At 41.7% G+C, this 22,486-nt stretch overlaps 1 protein-coding gene across 2 annotated transcripts in view; it reads right to left on the bottom strand.

Moving 5' to 3' along the window:
- Nucleotides 1-4,904: 4,904 nt before the first annotated feature.
- Nucleotides 4,905-22,486, bottom strand: part of AASDHPPT (aminoadipate-semialdehyde dehydrogenase-phosphopantetheinyl transferase) — a 31,619-nt gene continuing 14,037 nt past the window's right edge. For both annotated transcript variants that reach the window (XM_083362424.1, XM_083362423.1), the window contains 4 exons: nt 21,777-21,898; nt 20,266-20,427; nt 14,051-14,128; nt 4,905-8,627 (listed from right to left, as the gene is read on the bottom strand). In XM_083362424.1, coding sequence (XP_083218550.1) covers nt 8,475-8,627; nt 14,051-14,128; nt 20,266-20,427; nt 21,777-21,898 — 515 coding nt within the window. In that variant the 3' untranslated portion in view covers nt 4,905-8,474. The remainder of the gene's footprint in view (nt 8,628-14,050; nt 14,129-20,265; nt 20,428-21,776; nt 21,899-22,486) is intronic.

Here is a 22,486-nt window from a genome sequence, read left to right as displayed (position 1 = left end):
AGATGTAGAGATTTGATGAAGAGAATTGCTTTCAGTGTTTCAGAGAAATACAGTTTAGGATAGTTTGAAAAGCCCAGTACTTCATGGTAAAAGAAAATCCTTACAAGCCAAGTCATTCTTTTATAGCAAACCAACAATAAATTATTTACCACATGTCACATATTAGACACCCACACTGAAGCGTAAGGCTAAAGTTTCATGAAGTAATAATCTCCATGACAACCTCTTGTGGTCTTTTCCTCAAAAATGAATTGCCAACATTAACTGATTATTGCTATATAGAAAAGCTTACCATGAAAATTGCCATTTCCTCTTTTCTTCAAGGAACAGTGTGTTTTCAATCAACTGTGTTATTTCTTTCTCCTTGAGAAGAGTATACAATATACAATGTTCTAAGGTCTCCTTTTTTAATAAGATAACAAAATTATTTGCTCCATTCAGTGCTTTTTTTGTAAAAGAAAAAGGTGCCGGAACTCACACATGTCATACAACCTGCCTTGCCTACCCTACAAGGTTCCATCCAAAAAAGGTGCCGGAACTCCGTTCTGAGCGTTCTATGAGAAAAAAAGCCCTGGCTCCATTGCTAAAAAATAGCAGGTTTCTTTGCTCCATTGCTAAAAATAACAGGTTTCTTTGCTCCATTGCTAAAGTTCACCACCATCTATATCTATATCCACATGAGGCAGTTTTGCAGTCTAGAGGAACTGCAGTTGGACCCACAGTTCTCTCAAAGGATATTCCTAAATGGATTTGCCTTGTCCTGGGATAAAGTATTGAGTGGGATCTCTCAGGGGTATGTCCCCGGTCTAATAGTATTAATAACTTTTAACCAGTGAAACCACTAGCCTCAAGATGTTGTCGGTGCTTGATCACTGGAGGTTTTTAAGAAGAGATTGGAGAGCCATTTGTCTGAAATGGCATAGGGCAGTGATGGTGAATCTTTTAGAGACCGAGTGCCCCAAATCCCCCCTTCCCCCATGCCCTGCCCCGTGCCCCACCACCTGTTCCACCTGCCCAAAGGGCCACCCACTGCCTCCACAGCCCTCTGCAGCAGCTCGCCCAGGCGGCCCAGCAGCACCATGGTGGCCATGCCCTCCACTTGCGCCTTGCAGCATCAACTGCCCACAACAGGGCATGAGGCCAGAGTCTTGTCTCCGCTCCCCGGCTGCCATGTCCTTGGCTGCGGTGCTCTGTGCAGGCCGTGCCCAGAGGCAAGTCTCCTCTGGGGGGCTGCTGGTGAGGAGGGGGCCATGGGGGAAGGCAGGGCTGGGGCAATGGCACACATGCCCACAGAGAGGGTTCTGAGTGCCACCTCTGGCACACATGCCATAGGTTTGCCACCACTGGGTCACTTGCTTTAGCAGGGGGGTGGATCTCCAATGTACCTGGCAACTATTATGTATTCTATATCTTTATAAATTCAGTACTGTAGAGAATGGAATGGTAGGAATGCTACTAAATGATCCTGGTAGACTCGAAAATTGGGTCAAACTCAATGTGATGATGGCCACTTATAAGTGACAACTGGCCATCATCACACTGGATTTGTTCCAATTTTCAAATATTTGTGACAAATATAAGACCATTCATTGAGTTCAGAGGTACAGGACTGCAAAGCTTTAGCTTGATAACTTATGTAAGATCTAGAGTTTAGGGACAATGATCTGAACATATTCAAGCAGTGTTTTGATTATATGCCATCAAGTCACGGTCAGCTCTAGTGACATTTTTCCCCCCTATCTTTCTCTAACATGGTCTTTCTTCCAATGTGAGCTCCTCACCACTGTCACCGAGTCCATCCATGTTGCTGTTAGTCACCTTCTTTTTCTCTTTCTGACTCTCTTTCCTTCCACCTTTCCCAGCATTTAAGCCTTCTCTAGAGAGCTGTCTTCACATTATTGCCTAAAGTATGTTAATTTGAGTCTAGTCATTTGTTTCTTGAGTGATGGCTCTAGATTGATTGTTTGCATTTTTTTGTTTTCTTGGCTGTGTTCTGCAGCATATGAAAAGAGCATTTCCAGATCATAGGATGCAATAAATCCACTGTACTCTGCACTGTTTACCCTGCATTTAGAGTACTGTGTTTAGTTCTGGACACCGTATGTTAAAAGGGATATGAAGAGATTGGACTAGGCTCATTAGAAATCTACCAGATGATACTAGATCTGGAAATTAAGCCTATAGATATGTTTAGCTTGTAAAAGGGAGATTTAAGGAGTGGAAGAATTATCAGGGATACCTAAAAGGTTATGGGAAACACAACTGATTGAAATGAGATTTGGATCAATGTCTTGAATCTAAAAGCCAGGAGATTCAGGGTGAATTAGGAAGCATTTCCTGACCATAGGGACTATTAAGCAATGGAACAGTCTGCCAAGACTCTTCCTTGCTAGTGGATTTCAAACTAGGACTAGATGGTTGCTTGCTAGATAGAACCTATAGTTAGCAGAGAACTTGATCTATAAAATACCTTCCAACTCATACATTCTGTGATTGATCATACCTACCTGTAGTACTCACTTGCCCACCTGCCTGCATTCATCCATATCACCATCTGTCTGCCCACACATTCACTTGCATGTACTACCCACTTGCCCACCTCTTGTGCTCACCAGTAGCACCCACTTACACACCCGTCCATAACATCCACCGCCTACCTACACTTGCACCTACTCATAACATCCACCCACCAACACTTGCCTGTAGGGTACACTCACCTTCCTACCAGAACTCACACTTGCATGTAGCACACCATGTTCTCTCTCTCTCTCTCTCTCTCTCTCTCTCTCTCTCTCTCTCTCTCTCTCTCTCTCTCTCTCTCTCTCTCTCTCTCTCTCTCTCTCTCTCTCTCTCTCTCTCTCTCTCTCTCTCTCTCACACACACACACACACACACACACAATGTACCCTTGCTCACTTTTGCCAGGGAATGATTATCTCCTGGTTAACAAAATAAAAAATTTCAAGACCGAGAAACTTTACAGGCAATCTAAGATCTAACATGACGAAACATTATTGCATATCCTCTGTCTTCAAGACATCAGCAGGCATGCAAGAAGCTAGAAAGGCATGCAAAAAGCCAGAAGTGATTTGAAAATATTCAGTGCAGTCAATCAGTATTCGGTGGCTCTACTGGTTCATCATGCGATGACTTCAAAACAAGCTTTTAACACAACTCTTATCTCCTTAGAATTGCAGCCATTACATTTCTCATTACTAGCCAGAACATACCTCTACCATTTCCAAGCACATACACCAAACACAAAACTCTTTGAACTACATAAAAAATTATGTAATGTGACTATATAAGTGTCGCCTGATGTAACCTTGTAGGAATGGTACTTGGTTGTGGCCAAGGGTAGTTTGTACAGAAATGACAGTATATCTGTCAGCCAGATAATCACCCATAAAAATAAATAGTTCATTTCCCAGGATCATGTGATCACCTTTTGTGACCTTCTGACAAGCAAAGTCAATGGGAAAGCAGATTCACTTAAGAATTGTGTTACTAAATTAAGAATTGTAGTGATTCACTTAACAACTGTGGCAAGAGGTCATAAAATGGGACACAATTCAGTTAACAAATGTCTTGCTTAGCAACAGATATTTTGGGCTCAATTGTGGTCGTAAGTTGAGGACAACCTGTAATGAGAATGAAAATGGAAAGATTTCTGTTTCCACATCCATTGTTAGACTTTGCACCCCAAAAGCCCTCTAAAGTCCCCAAGCTTCCTTTTCGGGAAAGGATCAGATCTGTCCTTTTATATCATTCAGGCTGATTTAAGGATAGAAATGGGAATGAAAATGGGAAGATACCATCCAGAAACGAAACACTTCCATTCCCACCTTTTATACACTGAAAAATTCACTCATTCGTTCACAGACTAGCAAATTTCAATCTCATTCTAAGTAACAGGATGAGACTAGCAGGCTTCCTACTGTTTCCCAGAAAGTCAGGAAACTGATTTAAGACCTTTGCTCCTTTCAATATTGCCCATTCTTATCTCATTATGAGGTAGGACATTTGCCACTGTCACATGCCCTCTGTAATAAGACTTTTACCCCTCTGTTCATTTACATCTCTCTCTAAAAGTAGCAAAGGATTGCTAGGTTATGTGTAAGCGTCACTCACAAATGGTTGCTAGTAATCAGTGATGTTAGGGTTTAACTTTGTTTCTTTTACAGTAACCAAAACATAGTTTCTGCCTGTCTACATACAGTATCTGTGTAACGAAACACTTAAAAAGTCAGGGTAGATTCTAACCTGTCTTGATTTCTCCTTCACCAACAGACACTTTGGATCAATCAATTTATGTTATAGGTCAGTGGTCTGCTTAATCCGCAACCCAACAAGCCACAATTTTATATAAAGTTCTCTTAGGTTTGATTGAAACAAATATATGAGGCAGGAGAAGGGCAACTGGCCTTTGCAGGGAATTTTTTTAAACCTTAGTAAGAGCAGCCACTCTTTCTTGCAGACCGCTGAGCTCAGGAAAAGAAAAAACAGCTTTGCAAGGAGAGCTGCTGCTACCACTGGCTTTGTCTCCGCTTTCATCTGCCAGCGGTCCTAATTCACCAGAGCAAAAGTGGTTCAATGGATGAAAAAGCATACCTCCACCCATGCATGACAAAAGACACAAATCAACGTAGACACAAAGAGTGTGACCGTGTTAATATTTTTGTAATTACTGAAGATTAAATAGAAGCAAAGCTCTTTTGAATTATGTTTCTTGGTATGAACATATTTAGAAATGGGTCTTCTGCTCCAAATCCTTAAGTGTGTGGGTGTGTGTATGTGCATGTGTGAGAGTGTAGGCAATAGAAATAGAAATATTTTTGGGATTCAGATAAAATCTTTTATGCTGTTCAATTAGAAGAAGAACATGAACATTTTTTTAAATGTACGTTTATTCCAAATGTTCAGCTCTCTTTAAATGACAGTTTTAATATTTTTACACATTTACATTGAGCAATCTAAAGGGCATGATTAACAATACTGGCAATTAGCAACTTAGTCTGAAAGGTAATTTTCTGAAAAACCAAGGCAAGGCTGAATTGTAAATCAAGACATTTCATGGGGGCTATTTTGCTGTTACATTTTGAGTTTAAAATTTAGAGACACTGAATCATACTACTTATAAAGAAGTATAGCTTTAGAGATTTGTGCTTTTAATAATTGGTATGTGCAGCAGGAAAGCACGAGTACCTTAAAAACCAATGCAATAATGACAGGTAATCAAGAAAAACTTCTAGTAAAGAGAACATTTTCTGTAAAAGAAAATTCTGTTGAAATGCATAGTTAAAATCCGCATCCAAAATCCAAATTATTGAGAATAGTATACTGCAGAAAAAGGGATTAATAGATAGATAGATAGATAGATAGATAGATAGATAGATAGATAGATAGATAGATAGATAGATAGATAGAACGAGCCAGAACTGTAGAAAAAGCTTTAGGAAATTTAAGGCTCAGGATGTAATTTTCATCCACAGTTTCCAAATTATAGGAAGCAAAAGCACCACTCTATTTTGCTTTGGTCAGATTCCATCCTGAGCATTGTGTGCTACTCTAGGTACCCCATTTTAAGGATTCAAATATAATGGATAAGATGTTTTGCTTCTCATTCAAGAAGATTCTTCAGTTCTGAAGTTAGTAAAACCACTATGGAAATACACTTATCATTTTGTTTAATGCACCAAATACATACAGTAGATATAGGTGTATTTGGCTCAAGAGCAATAACTGTGAGAGGAATCTAGGAGTCCTAGTGGACAACCAGTTAAATATGAGCTAGCTATGTACTGCAGCTGCCAAAAACACCAATGCAGTCCTAGGTTGCATCAACAGAGGCATAATATCACAATCATGTGTTAGTACCACTTTAAACCGCTTTGATAAGACCACACTTGGAATACTGCATCGTTTTAATTACCATGATAGAAAAAATGTTGAGACTCTGGAAAGGGTACAGAATATCGCAACAAAGATGATTAGGAGTTGGAGACTAAAGCATATGTTGAATGATTACAGGAACTGGGTATGTCTAGTCTAACAAAGAGGACTAGGTTTTTTGTTTTTTTTAATCCCATTTATATCCCGCCCTTCTCCGAAGACTCAGGGTGGCTTACAATCTAAAGCACAAATCAATGTGCTTAGCAATAGCCTTCATTCTATGTATATGCCTGCTTATTACAGCTTTTGCCCCCCCCCAGTGGCATTATTACAAAGTCAGCTTAATTGCCCCCAACAATCTGGGTCCTCATTTTACCTACCTCGGAAGGATGGAAGGCTGAGTCAACCTTGAGCCTGGTGGGACGCGAACCTGCACTAATTGCAGGCAGCTGGTGTTACTTAAGAAGGCATTAGCCCACTGCTCTACCAAGGCTCTTATAATATGGCTCTTGTATTATGGAAACTTGTCAATGAGAGATCCAATCTAGAACTAGGGAATTTCCTGACAATGAGAACAATTAATCAGTGGAATGGCTTGCCTCCAGAAGTTGTTGAGTGCTCATCACTGGAAGTTTTTAAGAAAATACTGGACAACTACATGTCCGAAATTGTATAGGGTCTCCTGCTAGAGAAGGGGGTTGGGCTATAACTCCAAGATCCCTTCCCATTGTGTTTATCTGTATTCTCTGAGGGAGAAATTCCAAGGGAGTTGCAATACGCTAAAATACTAGCAAGTATCCTCTTACTAAATAAAAAGGAGATAGCAGAACCTGATGAAAGATACAACAGGATCAGAATAAATATGACATCCTGTAGACACCCCACTCCTGATGGGTTACATTCCTTATTGGCACCCAATCCCCCTCCCCAATTTTTGCTAAATATTTTGGCAATTTACGAGATTTAGGCTTTTGAAGGTGATGGCATTTGATGGTAGAAAAGTTCAACTCCTAATATGTTGCTCACCAGGGCCTGAAAATGTCAGAGAAAGTTCATTTACTCTCCAGGATCTCTCCATGGTACTGAAGAACCCTGAAGCTTTCTTACAGTCTTCTATTGGTCCATCTTGACTCATATCTTTTTTGGGTCTTTGAGTGCATTTAGAATTTTGAGAATGTATTATGAAGCCTTTAAAAAAAGGATGTCATATTAAGTGGAATGAATAACAAAACTTCCATTTAACAGAAGGCAAACTGGTGAGCCCATTCCCCATGTTTAGGTTTTGCCTAAATGCCTCTGGTTTTACATAAGGCCAAGGGACATCTTTGAAAATAAAATAAAAAAATATATGGTTGAGAATGGTACTGTGCATCTATTTTTAACTAGAAGAACCTTTAAAAATGATGGATTATTGAGTCTGATAAGCACCTAATTTCAGGAGTATAATGGTGTTCAGTGATGCCACACTGGGGGTTTAAGATCTATTCTCACAATGCCTACTCTGACTGATAACTTTTTAAATTCTCAATAACAGATTTTTCATATTTCTTATTCTTTGAATCTTTTTTTGGAGATTGGATGTGGAACCCAGGTCCAGACACACCATGTACTTAAGCCTTGAAAGCAACTAAGATTCTTTTCCTGGTTGACATGTCTAGGGCTCCACTGCAATCCAGGAGACAGGATCATTTCCCAGACTCAGGACATACTTTACACATATACATGAAATTTCAGTTCTGAAAAAGAAATAGTCCAGGAAGTAGAGGGTATAAAACTCAAGGCAATCATCTACTGTTATAGCTAGGAGGTATATTAAACCACAGGTTATACAGGAGTTTGTTTTCATTACTTCTTGTCATTATCTGGAAATACAGTACATAACTCAAAAGCTGCTGTGTTTATTTCCTTTCTCACATCCACATTTATTAGACATACCAACCTTGGCAACTCTGTAAGTTATATAGATAGGCTTGCATAAGGTCTAAGTGTTTCTTTTAATATTACAGGACACCATAATAGGTCTTCCCTTGTCATGATAGGCAACTAGAGACCACTTATTCTGGGACAGAAATAGTTAACGTTGCCTTGCACTTTTCTTCTTCCATTCATTTCCATTATATGGTTGGGTAGTACATTTGAATATATAAGATATAAAGGTAATTATTGGGGAAACTGAAGTTCATCACATAATAACTTATCAGAATATTTCTTTGATGAAGAAGTAGACATGCACCCTTACCTTGTATATCTCCTGTATATCTCCTGCAATTATACAGGCCATTCAATGGAGAAAATAGATACATGCCCTGATACATGGAAATATACCAATTCTTTCATTACAGAGAAAGAAGAAACAGCCACATATACAAGTTAAGTCAAAGAACAGTTAAATCAAATCTGAGAGATATGGGAAAATATTTACAAAGGTATACACAGCAAGAAAAACAATTTTAAAAAGTCCCCCCCCCCCAAGTATTCTCCCTCACGTCATACATTTCTATACAAATTAGCTGTTGGTAAAATAACAATTTGCAGCCTGTGAAGGCTTTCAAATCCCCCCCCCCCCGTAAATCCAGCTTCTCTCATCTTGGGGTACAACTCTGTCGTGTTGGCATTTCCTGTCTGGAACAAAAGCTTTCCCAGCAAGCAGGATCTTCTGGTGCAAGAGGAATAGCGGAGGCAACTAAATCATTGAAAGTCAGTATTGTAAATGCAGTTTTATTGGTGGGAATCATCTAAAAGAAGGGAAAAAAATGAATTAAGATTTTTTTGGTTGAGAAGCAAGGCTGGGATTATTCCTCTTAGAAATATAATTTTTTTTGCATACGTGAAATGAAAGACAAAGCAAAGAAATAATTTTCAGGTCAACCAGTACGTTCAAATTCGATACAGATCCTAAAGAATTCAAGATGTAAAAGCTCATTTCAATAGAAATAGTGATCATAGTGCTACCAAGTTTAATTTATAAGTAGACTGGAAATTGCTCAAGAATTCCAAAGCAGTCACATCTGATTTCAATGCTGTAAAAAATCTGTTAAAAAAAGAAGTTAAATGGAAAATCAAGAAGTCAAATGTCTCTAGATTACAGATTAGTCATCAACACACTGATCATAATTGAGTTAGAATGTGCATCACAGATCAAGAAAGATACTATCCAAGTCCAAGAATTTATTATGAATAATTTTCACTGTCAAGAAAACGATTATAAAAATAGTACTCCTTTAAGGAAATGGAAATATCCTCCATACGGGAAAAATGGATCACAAGCATGCAGAAAATAAATGCCAAGAGGCCAATAAATAGGGCTGGGAACTTTTTTTTAAAAAAATCAGGGTCTGCAATCTATTTTCTGCAGTGGTAAGAAGCTTGCAGATGATGTTGTTTGAAGCTGGTAATAACAGCAAATTGACTATGTTCCATCAAGATGGTACTAATTCTTAATGACCACGAGGATTCCTTCTAGGAGGATCTGTTCCCCCACCTGGTCCTTCAGATTTTCCAATGGTGCATTCATAACTGCTGTAACTAAGTCAATACACTCTGCTGGTGGTCATCATCTTCTCTTTACTTTCATTTTTTTCAACTTTATGAACTTCGACAGAGAACTAACTAGATTTCCCCCTTATGTGTCTGAAGTGCGATCATTTGAGCCTGGTAATGTGTATCTGGAGTGAGTTCTCTGAGTTGATGCGTTCAATGATCTATCTGTTTGCTTGGCTATCCATGATATTTTTAAGTCTTTTCAGATCCCAAGGTTCAAAAGTGTCAATACTCTTTCTATCCTGGTTCTTCAAAATCCAGCTTTTGCTTCTGTAAAGTGCCACAAGGAATACCATGGTTTGCACAATTCTTATCTTTGATCAACAATCTTCACGGCTGCTCTGTTGCGTACTACCCTGTGCCATATATATTACTTTTTTATGGTTGGTGGTTCTAAAAGGTAGCAGCTACCTATCCCTTCAATATCTTCGTTGTCAGTTTTAAAGCTGGTTATATCTGTTACTATTGTTTTGATCTTCTTACTTTTAGTCCCAGTTGCTCATTGTGGATCTTGAGCTTGCACGTACTTTGAATTTTGGGGGAATCAGAGTAATATCGTCAGCATAGTGTATTATTAATATTTCTTCTTCCGACTTTTAAATTACATCAATCTTCTTCCATTTCAGTTCCCTCAATATATATGTTGCATGTAATTTGAATAAATAATATTTAAGGGGAGAGTATACAATCCTTTTTCACTCCTTTGCCAACCTAGATACAGTCTTCTCCATTAGTCCACAATATGACTTCCTGTCCTGCATGTAGGTTTTGCATGAGAATAAAGAAATGTTCTGTGCTTCTCATTTTCTAAGCATATTCCTCATAATCAACACAAAGTATTTTCTATAGTCAACAAAGCACACACTGTTTTTGTTATTTTGGGCTTTCTCAATTATCCAGAGAAAAATGCCTTGTGTTCTTTGGTCATTTCCATTTTGACAGCATGTGAAATTAAATATATTGTATGATAATTTGCAGCACACTAAAAAGCAGAGACATCACGCTGCCAACAAAAGTGCATATAGTCAAGGCCATGCTCTTCCCAGTTGCAATGTATGGCAGTGAAATTTGGACCATAAGAAAGGCTGAGCGCCAAAGAATTGAGGCCTTTGAACTATGGTGCTGGAGAAGACTCCTGCGAGTCCCTTGGACTACAAGGCGATCAAACCGATCAGTCCTAGAGGAGATCAACCCTGACTGCTCTTTAGAAGGCCAGATCCTGAAGCTGAAACTCAAATACTTTGACCACCTAATGAGAAGGAAGAACTCACTGGAGAAGAGCCTAATGCTGGGAAAGATTGAGAGCAATAGAAGAAGGGGACGACAGAGAATGAGGTGGCTGGAGTTACTGAAGCAGTAGGCATGAGCCTACATGGACTCCAGAAGATGGTAGAGGACAGGAAGGCCTGGAGGAACATTGTCCATGGGGTCGCAATGGGTCGGACACGACTTCACAACTAACAACAAATGATAATTTCCATAGCCTGTTATCTTTTCTTTGATACTGGAGTGACCTCTGTGTCATTTTCCAAGTTTGCAGGTATAGAACCTTTACTGATTTTTCTTTTATTGCTTGCCATAGTTCTGTAGCTATTGTATCAATTTCTATAGTTTCCAACTTGATAACTTAAGGACTTATCTAACTTAATTGTCTAGTTCATGTAGGTAGGGATTATCTTCTATGGTACCGTGGAGGTTGATTCTGTATATTTACTGTGTGGATTTTCAACACATTCCTTTCATTTTTCTTTGAATCAGTTATTATCTACCAAAGGGCATTCTTCAGCATACCAGTTTGGGGCTGGAACCTCTTTCTGAGCTTAAAGTCCTTTTGGAAAAGTTTCCTTGTTTTTCTGTGTCTGTTACCAACTTTGATGCCTTTGCAGATTTGTTGTAATACTGCTTCTTGTCTCCTTTGCAGCTCTCTGAAATAATTTGTCAAGTTTGTTCCTGAGATCTTTGCCTTTCTTGTCTTTAGCTTCTCTTCTTGGCAATTTCCACTGTCTACTCTGACATCAAATTTGATTTGTTTTGTTTCTTGGTCTTTGGCACTTTCTTTGTATATTCATCTTTAATCATTTTGATTTCCCTTCCTAGTTCTTCTGGTTCCCTGTCAGGCTTCCAAAACCAAGAAAGACACATTGAATCTCTTCTAAGGAAGTTTCCTTTATTGTTCCTTCCCTATAGACCACAGGTCTGCAACCCGGTCATCTGCCATGTGTGGTCCAAAAAAAAAAAAAAAAAGTGGGACTAAAAATGTTCAACCAATCAATTCAAATATGCAGGGTAGATGCATATCTCGCCTTGGCTCCACTATTCAGTCAAACCGTGTTCTGCGCATGCGCGCATGTATGCACATGTGCACACATTTTTTGCGGCTCCCAGTTTTTCCTTTTGTGAGGGAACCGGTTCCGAGTGGCTCTTTCACTGTTTCAGGTTGCTGACCCCTGCTATAGACAGAAATCGTGCCATTAAAACAGACTAATTTGCACCATTAAACATATACTCTGGGAAATACAAGGAGGACCATCTTAAGTCTCTCCGACATAAAATATCTAAACTGGGCTGTCTTTTGCTCCTCTGTCATGCAGTCCCTCCTTTCTGGGAATCTGGACAATATTCTTTCATAGTATCAGAGCAATTCAGGACTTATTTTATTTATTTAAATATTTTATTTATTTAAAAGATTTATACCCATCTTAAGCTACTCTGGGTAGCTCACACCAACCAAATCCTGATGTACTCCTTGAAACTGCTGTGTAAATGCACAGGATCATATTTTGGAAACTGGTTGGCTTTCTTTTTTTCTCCTTAGCTTAACTTGGAACCTGCACATAAGTAGATGACAATCTATTCCACAGTTCCCTTTTGTGAGTTCTTCAACCTCTTTCTACCAATAATGTATTTGTTTTGATTTCTGTGTAACTCCATCTGGTGATGTCCCTGTGTATAATATCACTATGGTTGTTTAGAGCAATGACATAACAACAGAAGTAATGGAATAACAATTCAGCCTTTTTCCCCCTTGTTCCCCCCCCCCTTTGGTAAAGGATAAGAATGGTAATGGGAGCCATTTATAAGTTCCCATTTCCCTCAAAGCCTCCCAATCCGGTAAAAGCTGTGCTACCAAATTGGCAGTTTTTCCATCTGGTTTGGGGAATTTGGGGGTTTTAAGAGATGTAATGGAATTTGTTTTCCTCAAAGAGGCTGTTTCCATTTCCACTTTCATATGAAAAACAAGAAAAAACTGCAGTACTGAAAGCAATTTGCTTCTGAGCTTCAACTGCAGGAACTCCATGTACTGGAGGGGGCTGCAAATAAGGAGCTGTGGGAAGCAGAAGGCCTACAGTTGTCTGCCTCCATATTAAAAATGCAGGTTTTTAAACTAACAAGACCATAAAATGGTATGCACACAAATGTACTCATCATGCTATAACCTTTCCAGATAAGTAACATTATTCAGGGCACAGAAAAGATGCAAAAAATAAGAAATTCATGGGATTGATAGTAGAAAAGGAAATATAGCCAGAACTGATTTATTGTTGTTTTTAAAAACCCAACATATGAAATTCCTGACAAAATACTTAATTTGTCTGTAAAGTCTAAAGTCCATAGTCACTTTTTTGTGATGGGCTGCCATATATAAATTTGATAAATAAATAAATAAAATTTAGCTCTTTCTCAGTTGATAAAAGCTGCCAATGTAAACTAAGGATTTAGCAACGATTCAGAGAAATATAAATGATGGACACGAGTTTAAAGAACATTTGTAGGAAAACATCATTCAAGATAGAATCCTCAAGTATATGTAAGGACAAATATTGCTGAAGAATTTGGCATGACTTTTAAATGGACATTTTATTTTAATATTACAGATATTTTGAGACAAATTAATCTGTTTACTCTTTAGGGGCTTGTTTAGGCTCTGTCACCTCCGACACTGGTTGACACAAATCCTTTAGGGAATATCCTTAGTTTAACTCACCTTATTAAATAGCTTTTGATTTTCCTAAGAGAAATCTATTACAATCAGATTGAATTGTTAGGAATCGCCAATTGTTAGAAATCTTAATTGCGTCTCTGTACAGGAGGTTATCATTTTTCTCCAAGTGATCAAATTTCATTTTTTCCTAGTAAGGTTGCTTAACTGCTAATGATCACGTCTTGCAGAATATCTGGTACCGTCTTTATGCTATTGTTTTAGGCATTTCTGTATATTTTTTAATATTTGATATATAGTAGCACTCTTTTTGTTCAAATATTGATTGGTATATAAATAAATAAAGGGAAATATTTCTTCGTTGTTTTGTAGTATGGCAACTTCTTTGTGGAGTAAAACATGCTCATACACAATATGATCAACAGGTATAGGGTTTCCTGTCTGAGCAGTGGGTTAGACTAGATGGCCTCCAAAGATCCCTTCCAACTTTTTATTATTATTATTGTTGTTGTTATATTTAACTGGAGCAAAATTTTAAAATTTCAGCTGATAATGAAAACCAAAATCCCACCACCACAGACAAACACATTCCCTCATGTAGCAGAAAATAACAAATTTCAGCTAGTATTAATTTCAGATACATTATAAAAATTAAGGAAAACTTGCAGAATAATTTACCCCAGAGTGGTACTTTCCAAATTCTCCTGATTTTCCAAGAGCAACCGCAATATGGTGGCAATCATCTAACCGGGTCTCCTGAGTAACAAATAAAACAGAAGTAAGATTTGGCATGACTTAGGGCTTTAGGCCAACTCGCTATGGCCAACTCGCCACGGGACAACTCAATGCTTATTTGTTTCAATGTATTATTTGTTTCATTCAATTATTTTTATTATGACCACATTTTCATCAAAATTATTGTAACTCTTGTATTTCTGGATTAGTTTTCTTTATTTTATTATTATTGACCACGGTTCCATCAAAATCTACTAAAGATGGCGGCCGTGCGGGCGGCCGTGTGAGGTTGAGCTCTGCAGGTCCGAGAAGATAGGTGTCTTAGGAGCCCCTCAGGGTTTTTTCTTTTATGCCCTGGGTTGGGTGAAGTGTGGCAGCGATGAATTTTGCAGTTGGTTAGGTCTTCTGCCAGCTTGGCCGGCGTTTCGCTGGGCTGTCGGTTTGCTGCCTGCTCAGCTGGTTGTCGCGGAGTTTTCTTCTATGTCGGGCGGTCTTCTCGGCTTCTTCGGCGGCGTTTGGAGTTCCCGGCGGCTGGCGGCGGCGGTGTTTCGGCGGCGGCGACGGAGCTGTTTGCGAGCTGCTTCGGCCCGTTTTTTCTATCGCTTTTTCTCGACCGCTTTTTTCGATCGGCCTGCCTCTGCTTTTTGCCTGCATCGACGACGCTTTTGGTTCATCCTAATGGCGACGACGGCGGCGGCGTTGTTCCCGGGCCGTTTTCGGGCCACTTTACCATCGACTGCTGTGGTCTGGCCTGCTTCTACCGGACCGTTTGTCCCGCTGCCGCCTGGGCCTTTCTGGCCCGCTTTTCATCGGCGGTGGCGGTGGCTCTCCCCGGATTGTTTGCGGCTTTGGCGGCGTTCCGGTGGTAACGGTGATGGCGGCGTCGGCGTCCATAGCGGCCCAGCGGCAGCGGCTCCGATGACTCAGCGATGGCGTTATGGCCGGTTCGCCAGTCCCCCGGTTGGTTCTGCATATCCCAGATGGGTTGGCACCCCCATTGTTCCTGATGGCCCTGAAGGTTCCTGGGCTAGCCGGTGGATCCCGGTGGAGCCCAGTGGAGCCTTGTGGACCTGGGTCATTTCGAAGGACCCTGGAAGACCGGCGCCCCCTAACACACTTGTTGTGATCTGGCTGGTGTCTGGGGATTTCGAGGGGGCTCCGGGGAACTTAATGGACCTGGGGGAGTCAATCTTTGTTGACCACAGTCTGGAAGGCCCTAATAATTATGGAACTGAGGGCTCATGGAGTGGTGGTCAGTTACAACCTCTAGGAATGACGGGACAACGGGGGACTTGGCCATTAGCAGAATTGACTATGATGGCTTGTTATTTCTGCCTTTACAATCGACCGCGCATTGCCCTTTACACCCCCAAAGGACAGAGAACTCTGGGTATTAGCCATTGTGAGAGGATGGCCGAATCTACATCTGCTGCCCCTAGAGGTGAGAGCTCTATGGGGCATGCTATACCCAGTGCGGTTGCTCCAGACTTCCATCCCCCTGAGAACTGGTTCTGTGGCCGTCGTGAGAGGACGGTGGTAGGCCTGCCCGGGGGGTTTATCCAGCTGAGTGGCAGCGGCTGGACGGAGGCCTGGGACACCTCCTCTGAATAGATCCTCCTCACGGACTATTATCTATGGACTGCCTGCGATCCGGACTGCTATTTATGCCTTCCTTTAAATATTCTTCCACGGACTTGTTCGCCCTCAGGGGTGCTCCCCCCTCCTGGGTGCGACCCGCCTTGCCAGCCGATTATAACCTCGAGGAAGGGCCCATTTATTGGGACCCTGAGAGTTGGCTGGGCACGGGTAGGGGCCTTCGACGTAGACCTAACAAGAGGCCCCTGATTATTTTTTTGTCAAAATTTTTTAGGGGGTTAGGGAGGCGGGAGGGTTCTTTTGGTTGTTTGGACAAGGGGGGCGATCCAACAACCTCTGTTCTGGCTAGTGCCGATGTAGATCGCAGGGGGGAGGAGCGGGGGTCGGTTACCTCCGGGGCTCCAGGGCCGGTCGTGGGGCTACCTATTCCCACGACATCAGGGAATGGCAGCAGATGTAGGAGCAGAGGGCCGTATCGATCTCAGGGAAGGCCTCTCCGCTGCTTACAAGCGGTGGGGCACTCCGACCCTCTGGCTCTACCCCAAGGTCCCGGGAGTGAGGGTGTGCAGCCTCCTGAGCTCCGGCTGGTGTATTTGAACGCCAGGTCTGTCTCTAATAAGGCTCCTCTCGTCCGTGACTTGGTCGAGGGTGAGCAGGCGGACCTGGCTTGCATCACGGAGACTTGGTTGGGCCCAGAGGGCGGGATTCCTCTGGTTGACCTTTGCCCACCAGGTTTCCGGGTGCTGCACCGGCCTCGGGCTCAGGGTAGGGGTGGGGGTGTGGCTGTTGTTATGAGGGAGACCTTGTGTCCGCGGGAGGCCACTGTTCCTCAGATAGTCGGGTGTGAGTCTCTCTTTCTGAGATGCGGCCCTGGTGCGCAGTTGGGCTTGCTGCTGGTGTACCTTTCACCTAGTCACGCAGCAGCAGCCCTGCCTGAGCTGCTCAATGTCCTCTCTGGGCTGGTGATTGAGTTCCCGAAACTTATAGTTTTGGGGGACTTCAATCTACCATCGCTGGGAGGATCATCTGAGTTGGCTCGGGAGTTCATGGCTTCCATGACGGCCATGGACCTGACGCAAGTAATCTCAGGACTGACTCATGAGGGAGGTCACACCCTTGACCTAGTTTTCTTATCTGGACGGTGGTTAGATGATCTTGGTGGGGGCTCTCCAATTATTATGCCCCTGTCATGGACCGATCATCATCTCCTGCGGCTGGTCTTCCGTTTTGCCACCCCCCCGCCGTGGGTGTATGGAACCAATTAAATGGTACCGCCCCAGACGCTTAATGGATCCCCAGAGGTTCCAGGCGGCTCTGGGGTCCCCACCTGCCTCCCTTGCTCACAGCTCGGCAGATGCCTTAGTGGAAGCCTGGGAAAGGACGGCCACTGAGGCTCTTGACCGAGTTGTACCCTTGCGTCCCCTGACCCGGTGCAGATCCCGTCGAGCTCCATGGTTCTCTGTGGAGCTCCGGGAGATGAAGCGTCGGAGACGGGGCCTAGAGAGCGGTTGGAGGTCCAGCCGATCCGAATCCGACCGATTGCGACTAAGAGCCTACATTAGGTCTTATCTCGCTGCGATAAGGGAGGCGAGGTCTAATCACTTCGCCACCCTTATCGCGTCCGCAGATAATCGCCCGGCCGCCCTGTTTAGGGTGACTCGCTCCCTCCTAAATCAGGAGGTGAGGGAGGATCCCTTGCAGGGTCGTGCCGAGGAGTTTAACCAACATCTGTCGGACAAAATCGCTCGGATTCGGACCGGTCTGGACTCTGACTGGGCAGAGTCTGACGATCAGGACACGGGCGGTCTTGTCGATATCACCTGGGAGGAGTTTGATTCTGTGACTCCGGAGGAAGTGGACAGGATCATGGGGAGGCTGAGCACCACCACATGTTTATTGGACCCGTGCCCTTCCTGGCTGGTCTATGCAGCCCGGGAGAGGACATGCAGCTGGTTCCAGGCAGTTATATCGGCTTCTCTGAGTGAGGGTAGCTTCCCCGCCGTCTTGAAAGAGGCGGTGGTGAGGCCTCTCCTCAAGAAGCCTGCCTTGGACCCAGCTGTATTGAACAACTTTCGTCCTGTCTCCAACCTTCGCTTTCTTGCGAAGGTTGTTGAGAGTGTGGTGGCACATCAGCTCCCTCTGGTCCTGGATGAAGCGGATTATCTAGACCCATACCAATCGGGTTTCAGGCCCGGGCACAGCACGGAGACGGCATTGGTCGCGCTGGTGAATGATCTCTGGAGGGCTCAGGACAGGGGATATTCCTCTGTTCTAGTCCTATTAGACCTCTCGGCGGCTTTCGATACCATCGACCATGGTATCTTGCTGCGGCGTCTCAGGGGACTGGGAGTGGGAGGCACAGTCTTACAGTGGTTCTCCTCCTATCTCCAGGGACGTTCACAGTCGGTGTTGGCAGGAGGGCAGAGGTCGACCGCGAGGTCTGTCATTTGTGGAGTTCCTCAGGGGTCGGTCCTCTCGCCTCTCCTGTTCAACATCTACATGAAACCGCTGGGTGAGATCATTCGTGGTTTTGGAGTTGGGTATCATCAGTACGCTGATGATACCCAACTTTTCCTTTCGACCCCAAACCACCCCAGTGATGCCCTCAACGTGATGTCCCGTTGCCTGGAGGCGGTTCGGGTCTGGATGGGGAGGAACAGACTTCAACTCAACCCCGACAAGACTGAGTGGCTTTGCATACCTTCATCCCGGGTTTATTCGGACATTCCACCTCTTGTTATGGGGGGTGAACTATTACCCCCCGTAGATAGGGCTCGCAACTTGGGAGTCCTCCTAGATTCACGGCTCACCTTGGAAGACCATATAGGAGCTGTGACTAGGGGGGCTTTCGCCCAGGTTCGCCTGGTGCGCCAGTTGCGGCCCTATCTTAGCCGGGATGATTTATGCACGGTCACTCATGCGCTCGTGGCCTCTCGTCTGGACTACTGCAACGCTCTCTACATGGGGCTGCCCTTGAGGACCACCCGGAAGCTCCAACTGGTACAGAATGCAGCCGCGAGAGTTGTGTTGGGAGTCTCCCGATACTCCCACGTTACACCTCTGCTCCGTGAGCTGCATTGGTTGCCAGTTGTCTTCCGGGTGAGATTCAAGGTACTGGTAATGGTGTTCAAAGCCCTCCATGGCATGGGGCCGGAGTACCTTAGGGAACATCTGCTGCCGGCATCAAGCTCCCTGCGCCCTGTGCGTTCCCACAGAGAGGGCCTCCTCAGGGTGCCACCGATCAGAGAATGTCGATTGGTGGCCCCCAGGGGGAGATCCTTCTCTGTGGGCGCTCCGGAGCTGTGGAATCAGCTACCGGTAGAGCTCCGGATGGCGCCCGATCTTCGCTCCTTTCGTCGCGATCTCAAGACGTTTTTGTTTGTACAAGCCGGCCTAGCCTGATGGGGATTGGTGGGGTTTTTTATTTTTTTGGTTTCTTAATTTTATCTTGGGGTTTTAGAATTGTATACCAATTGTTTTAACTTGGGCAATCATTTAATCTCTTTTTAATGTTTGTATTTAGTATTTTACTCTGCCCTGTGAACCGCCCTGAGTCCTCAGGGAGAAGGGCGGTATAGAAATATTATTAAATTAAATTAAATTAAATTAAAATTAATTTAACTTTTATATTTATTGAGTTGCTGCACAGCAGCATGTGGGCCATAGTGACTTGGCCATGGTGAGTTATGCCATTCCATCAGGAAGATTGGTGACATTACTGTCTAAACCAGGAATAGGCAATCTTGGCTCTTTTAGGACTCGTGGACTTCAACTCCCAGAATTCCTGGAAGTTGAAGTCCACGAGTCCTAAAAGAGCCAAGGTTGCCTACCCCTGACCTAAACTAGCCTTTTTCAACTAAATGCTTGTTTGCACTTGCCCTCTTTTCTCATTTAACAAGTAAAACAACAAAACGTGGTGATGCTGACGACTGCGAGGACATGTACTGTACCACCAAAGAACATTATCATCCAAAGAACAGTATGGATGGTAAAGATGCAGTCCCATTTCTTTCTTGACCCTTATTTAAAATACAAGATGACATTTGCTTCATTTTCAAATGTCATGCTTCAAAACAAGAATTGAATTCAATAACCTAGGAGTTAAAAGGGCATTTTTCTGTGACTTCCATATTACTTCATTTTTTTTAAAAAAATCTAATGAATCTAAAGCTATTGTCATAACCTCATGTAGATTACAAACATTAGAAGTTTAAAATTGGAGATGAGTAATAGGAATTGTGGCAGTTATTTATTTTTATTTCTCTTGGGAAAATGTTACATTTCATTAGGAAAGCTCATTCTTCAACCCAATCATTACATCAGCGTGCCAAAAGTCAGATGGTAACTTCATACTTCAGGTTCAGTCATTTATATCTGATGCCAAAAATATGTTGCTGCTAAAGTTATAAGATAAAGTGACAGAGGAGGAGAGATTTTAGCTGATCAGGAGGTAGATGCTAATAATGCTAGAGACAGTATCATTTATATCAATGCAAACCTATTATGTTTCAATTCAATATGCATGATGGATATAAGGAATAGCCTGTAAATTAAAATCATACCTCAAATGTCCACTGCTTTTCTTCTTCACCATCCAAGAGTATAATAGTTTCATTGTATGTTTTTCCTACTTCCAGTTCCACTGGCGACACATTAAACTCTATCCTTTGAAGGTCAAATCCTATTCCAACACCAATGGCTTTTATGAAGCTCTCTTTTAATGCCTAAAGTTTGACGTTCAAACACAAGAGGTCATTGTGTGTATAAGTATAGGTTTGTAAAACTTTCTGAATCATTTCTAGGCATTAATTACCCCACTAAACCAGTCGTGCTAGACACTATTCCTTCCCTTTACACATTTATTTAGTAATTATATATACATAATTCTGAAATTAGCGGAAGGACAACTTTAATTATGAAATTGGAACTACTACTACTACTACTACTACTACTACTGACACTTACTATTTGTGAATTTATAGAAGCTGTCTTAAACTTGACAGTTTTTTAATATGCTGGACTATAATTTCATAGTCTTTTCAAGTTTTGACTTAGATTTCATTTTTAACCACTCCTTTTCACACTTTTTCTATTCCTTCTATTTCTACCTTCTTTGTATTCTTTCAGGATGCTGCTAGCTTCTATTATAAATTAGGCCAATGGAAGCTTTGAAGAAGCTTAATTCCTGTGAGCATGGGCAACATTCTAAGAATGGGCAGCAGTAGGAATGAAAGGGTTGTGCCCTTCTTCCCTCCAAAGCTGTCACTGCTCAACTGTCCTCCCCAGTCACAATACAACTTTCTAAAAACTTCAACGGCATCAAAGGAGTGGCCTTTCTTTAAAAAAAAATGCAGACAGAAATGCCTAATGTGTTCTAAGCATTGTGCAGGTACCGAAAGGTAAGATAATTCCTGTGAAGAGATTCACAGTCTAATAGAAAAGAGATAAAAGAAAAAAAAAGGATGGAAAAGGGAAGGAAGATCTGAACAGCTATTATTTTTTTATCAATAGAAGGGTTCATTTACTCTTTGCAAATATATTTTTCGTAAGAGGTAGACGATACAGTCTAATTTATCTTCATTTGAGTTGGCCAAAGTAGTTCTCAAATAGCTGCCGAAGAATTACCAATATGTCCTGGGAATTCAGGTCCACTGGCATAATGAAGAAACTAATAATAAAACATAATATACTATGTATTCCTAGGTACAGTACTGGATGTTAAGATTTTGTTGGTTTCATGGATCAAAAATTTGTAAGACATGGATTAAATCTGATATCATTGGGTGAATCACTCTTCTACAACCTAAATTGTCAAACAAGTTTGTTGGAATAATCAAATAGAAAATAATCTTTTAATATACCTACCCCTAAACTATTTGAAGAAAGGCCAAGATACAATTGGGACATCCAGAATTACGTTTTTTGAAAAAATGATTAATTCCAGTTTTCTGGATTGTCCAGAAAGTTTTCAAAATAGACATTCTACATTCTAAGAACTGTTCTCAAAAAAAAAAAGGAATGCTTACATGCTTGAACATGGATTATATTGACTATAAACAATAAATTTTATTACCCAGTGCCTATGAAACATATCCAACTGAAGCCATTCATTCTTCATGGACTTGATAACTTGCCACTCATCTTCTGTGAACTGCCGTTTCATAAGCTGAAAGAAATCGGGAATTGAACCACTTCCTGAAATTCAAAAAAAAAAAACAAAAAAAAAAACCAACAGTAAAATAGGGAAATGGTAAAAGACCACTGAAATTAACACTAGCTGAAATCATTCGCTGCATTGTACTAAAAGCCTTTTAGTATAATGTATGAACTTAATATGCTGAGATTTTTAATCCTTACTTCATGGCATAACTTGCTGTGTTAATCTTGATAGTTGTAGTTTATTCCATAAACCAAGGCAAAAAAAATAAATAAATCTATAGCTTAGCATGTTTTGTAATCCAAGCCACTGAATTGTATCTAGTTGTTTACCTTCAACAGTACAAATAGAGTGTGAGTCTTTAGGGTTTCAGATAAAGTTCTTTCTCAGGTACACAAGCCCATGACAATTATATTGATGGAACCTGGGATATTTACATTTAGAAAACACACTCACCTACTGATAAAAGTCTTTTTTTGTACTTCAAGTCAGTAGTTAAGTTCACAATGGGATAAATGGGTGATCTAATTAAAAAAATTAGAAAATAACACTATCTGAGTTTTGGATTAATGGCTTAACAGTTATTTTCTTTTCACTCTGATTAATTTGCCAACTTAAACATAATC

Source organism: Vipera ursinii (genome assembly GCF_947247035.1).
Source record: "Vipera ursinii genome assembly, chromosome: 4".
Lineage (NCBI taxonomy): Eukaryota > Metazoa > Chordata > Lepidosauria > Squamata > Viperidae > Vipera > Vipera ursinii.
Note: the sequence above shows the minus strand (reverse complement) of the source record. Positions and strands in the feature narration are given on the sequence as shown.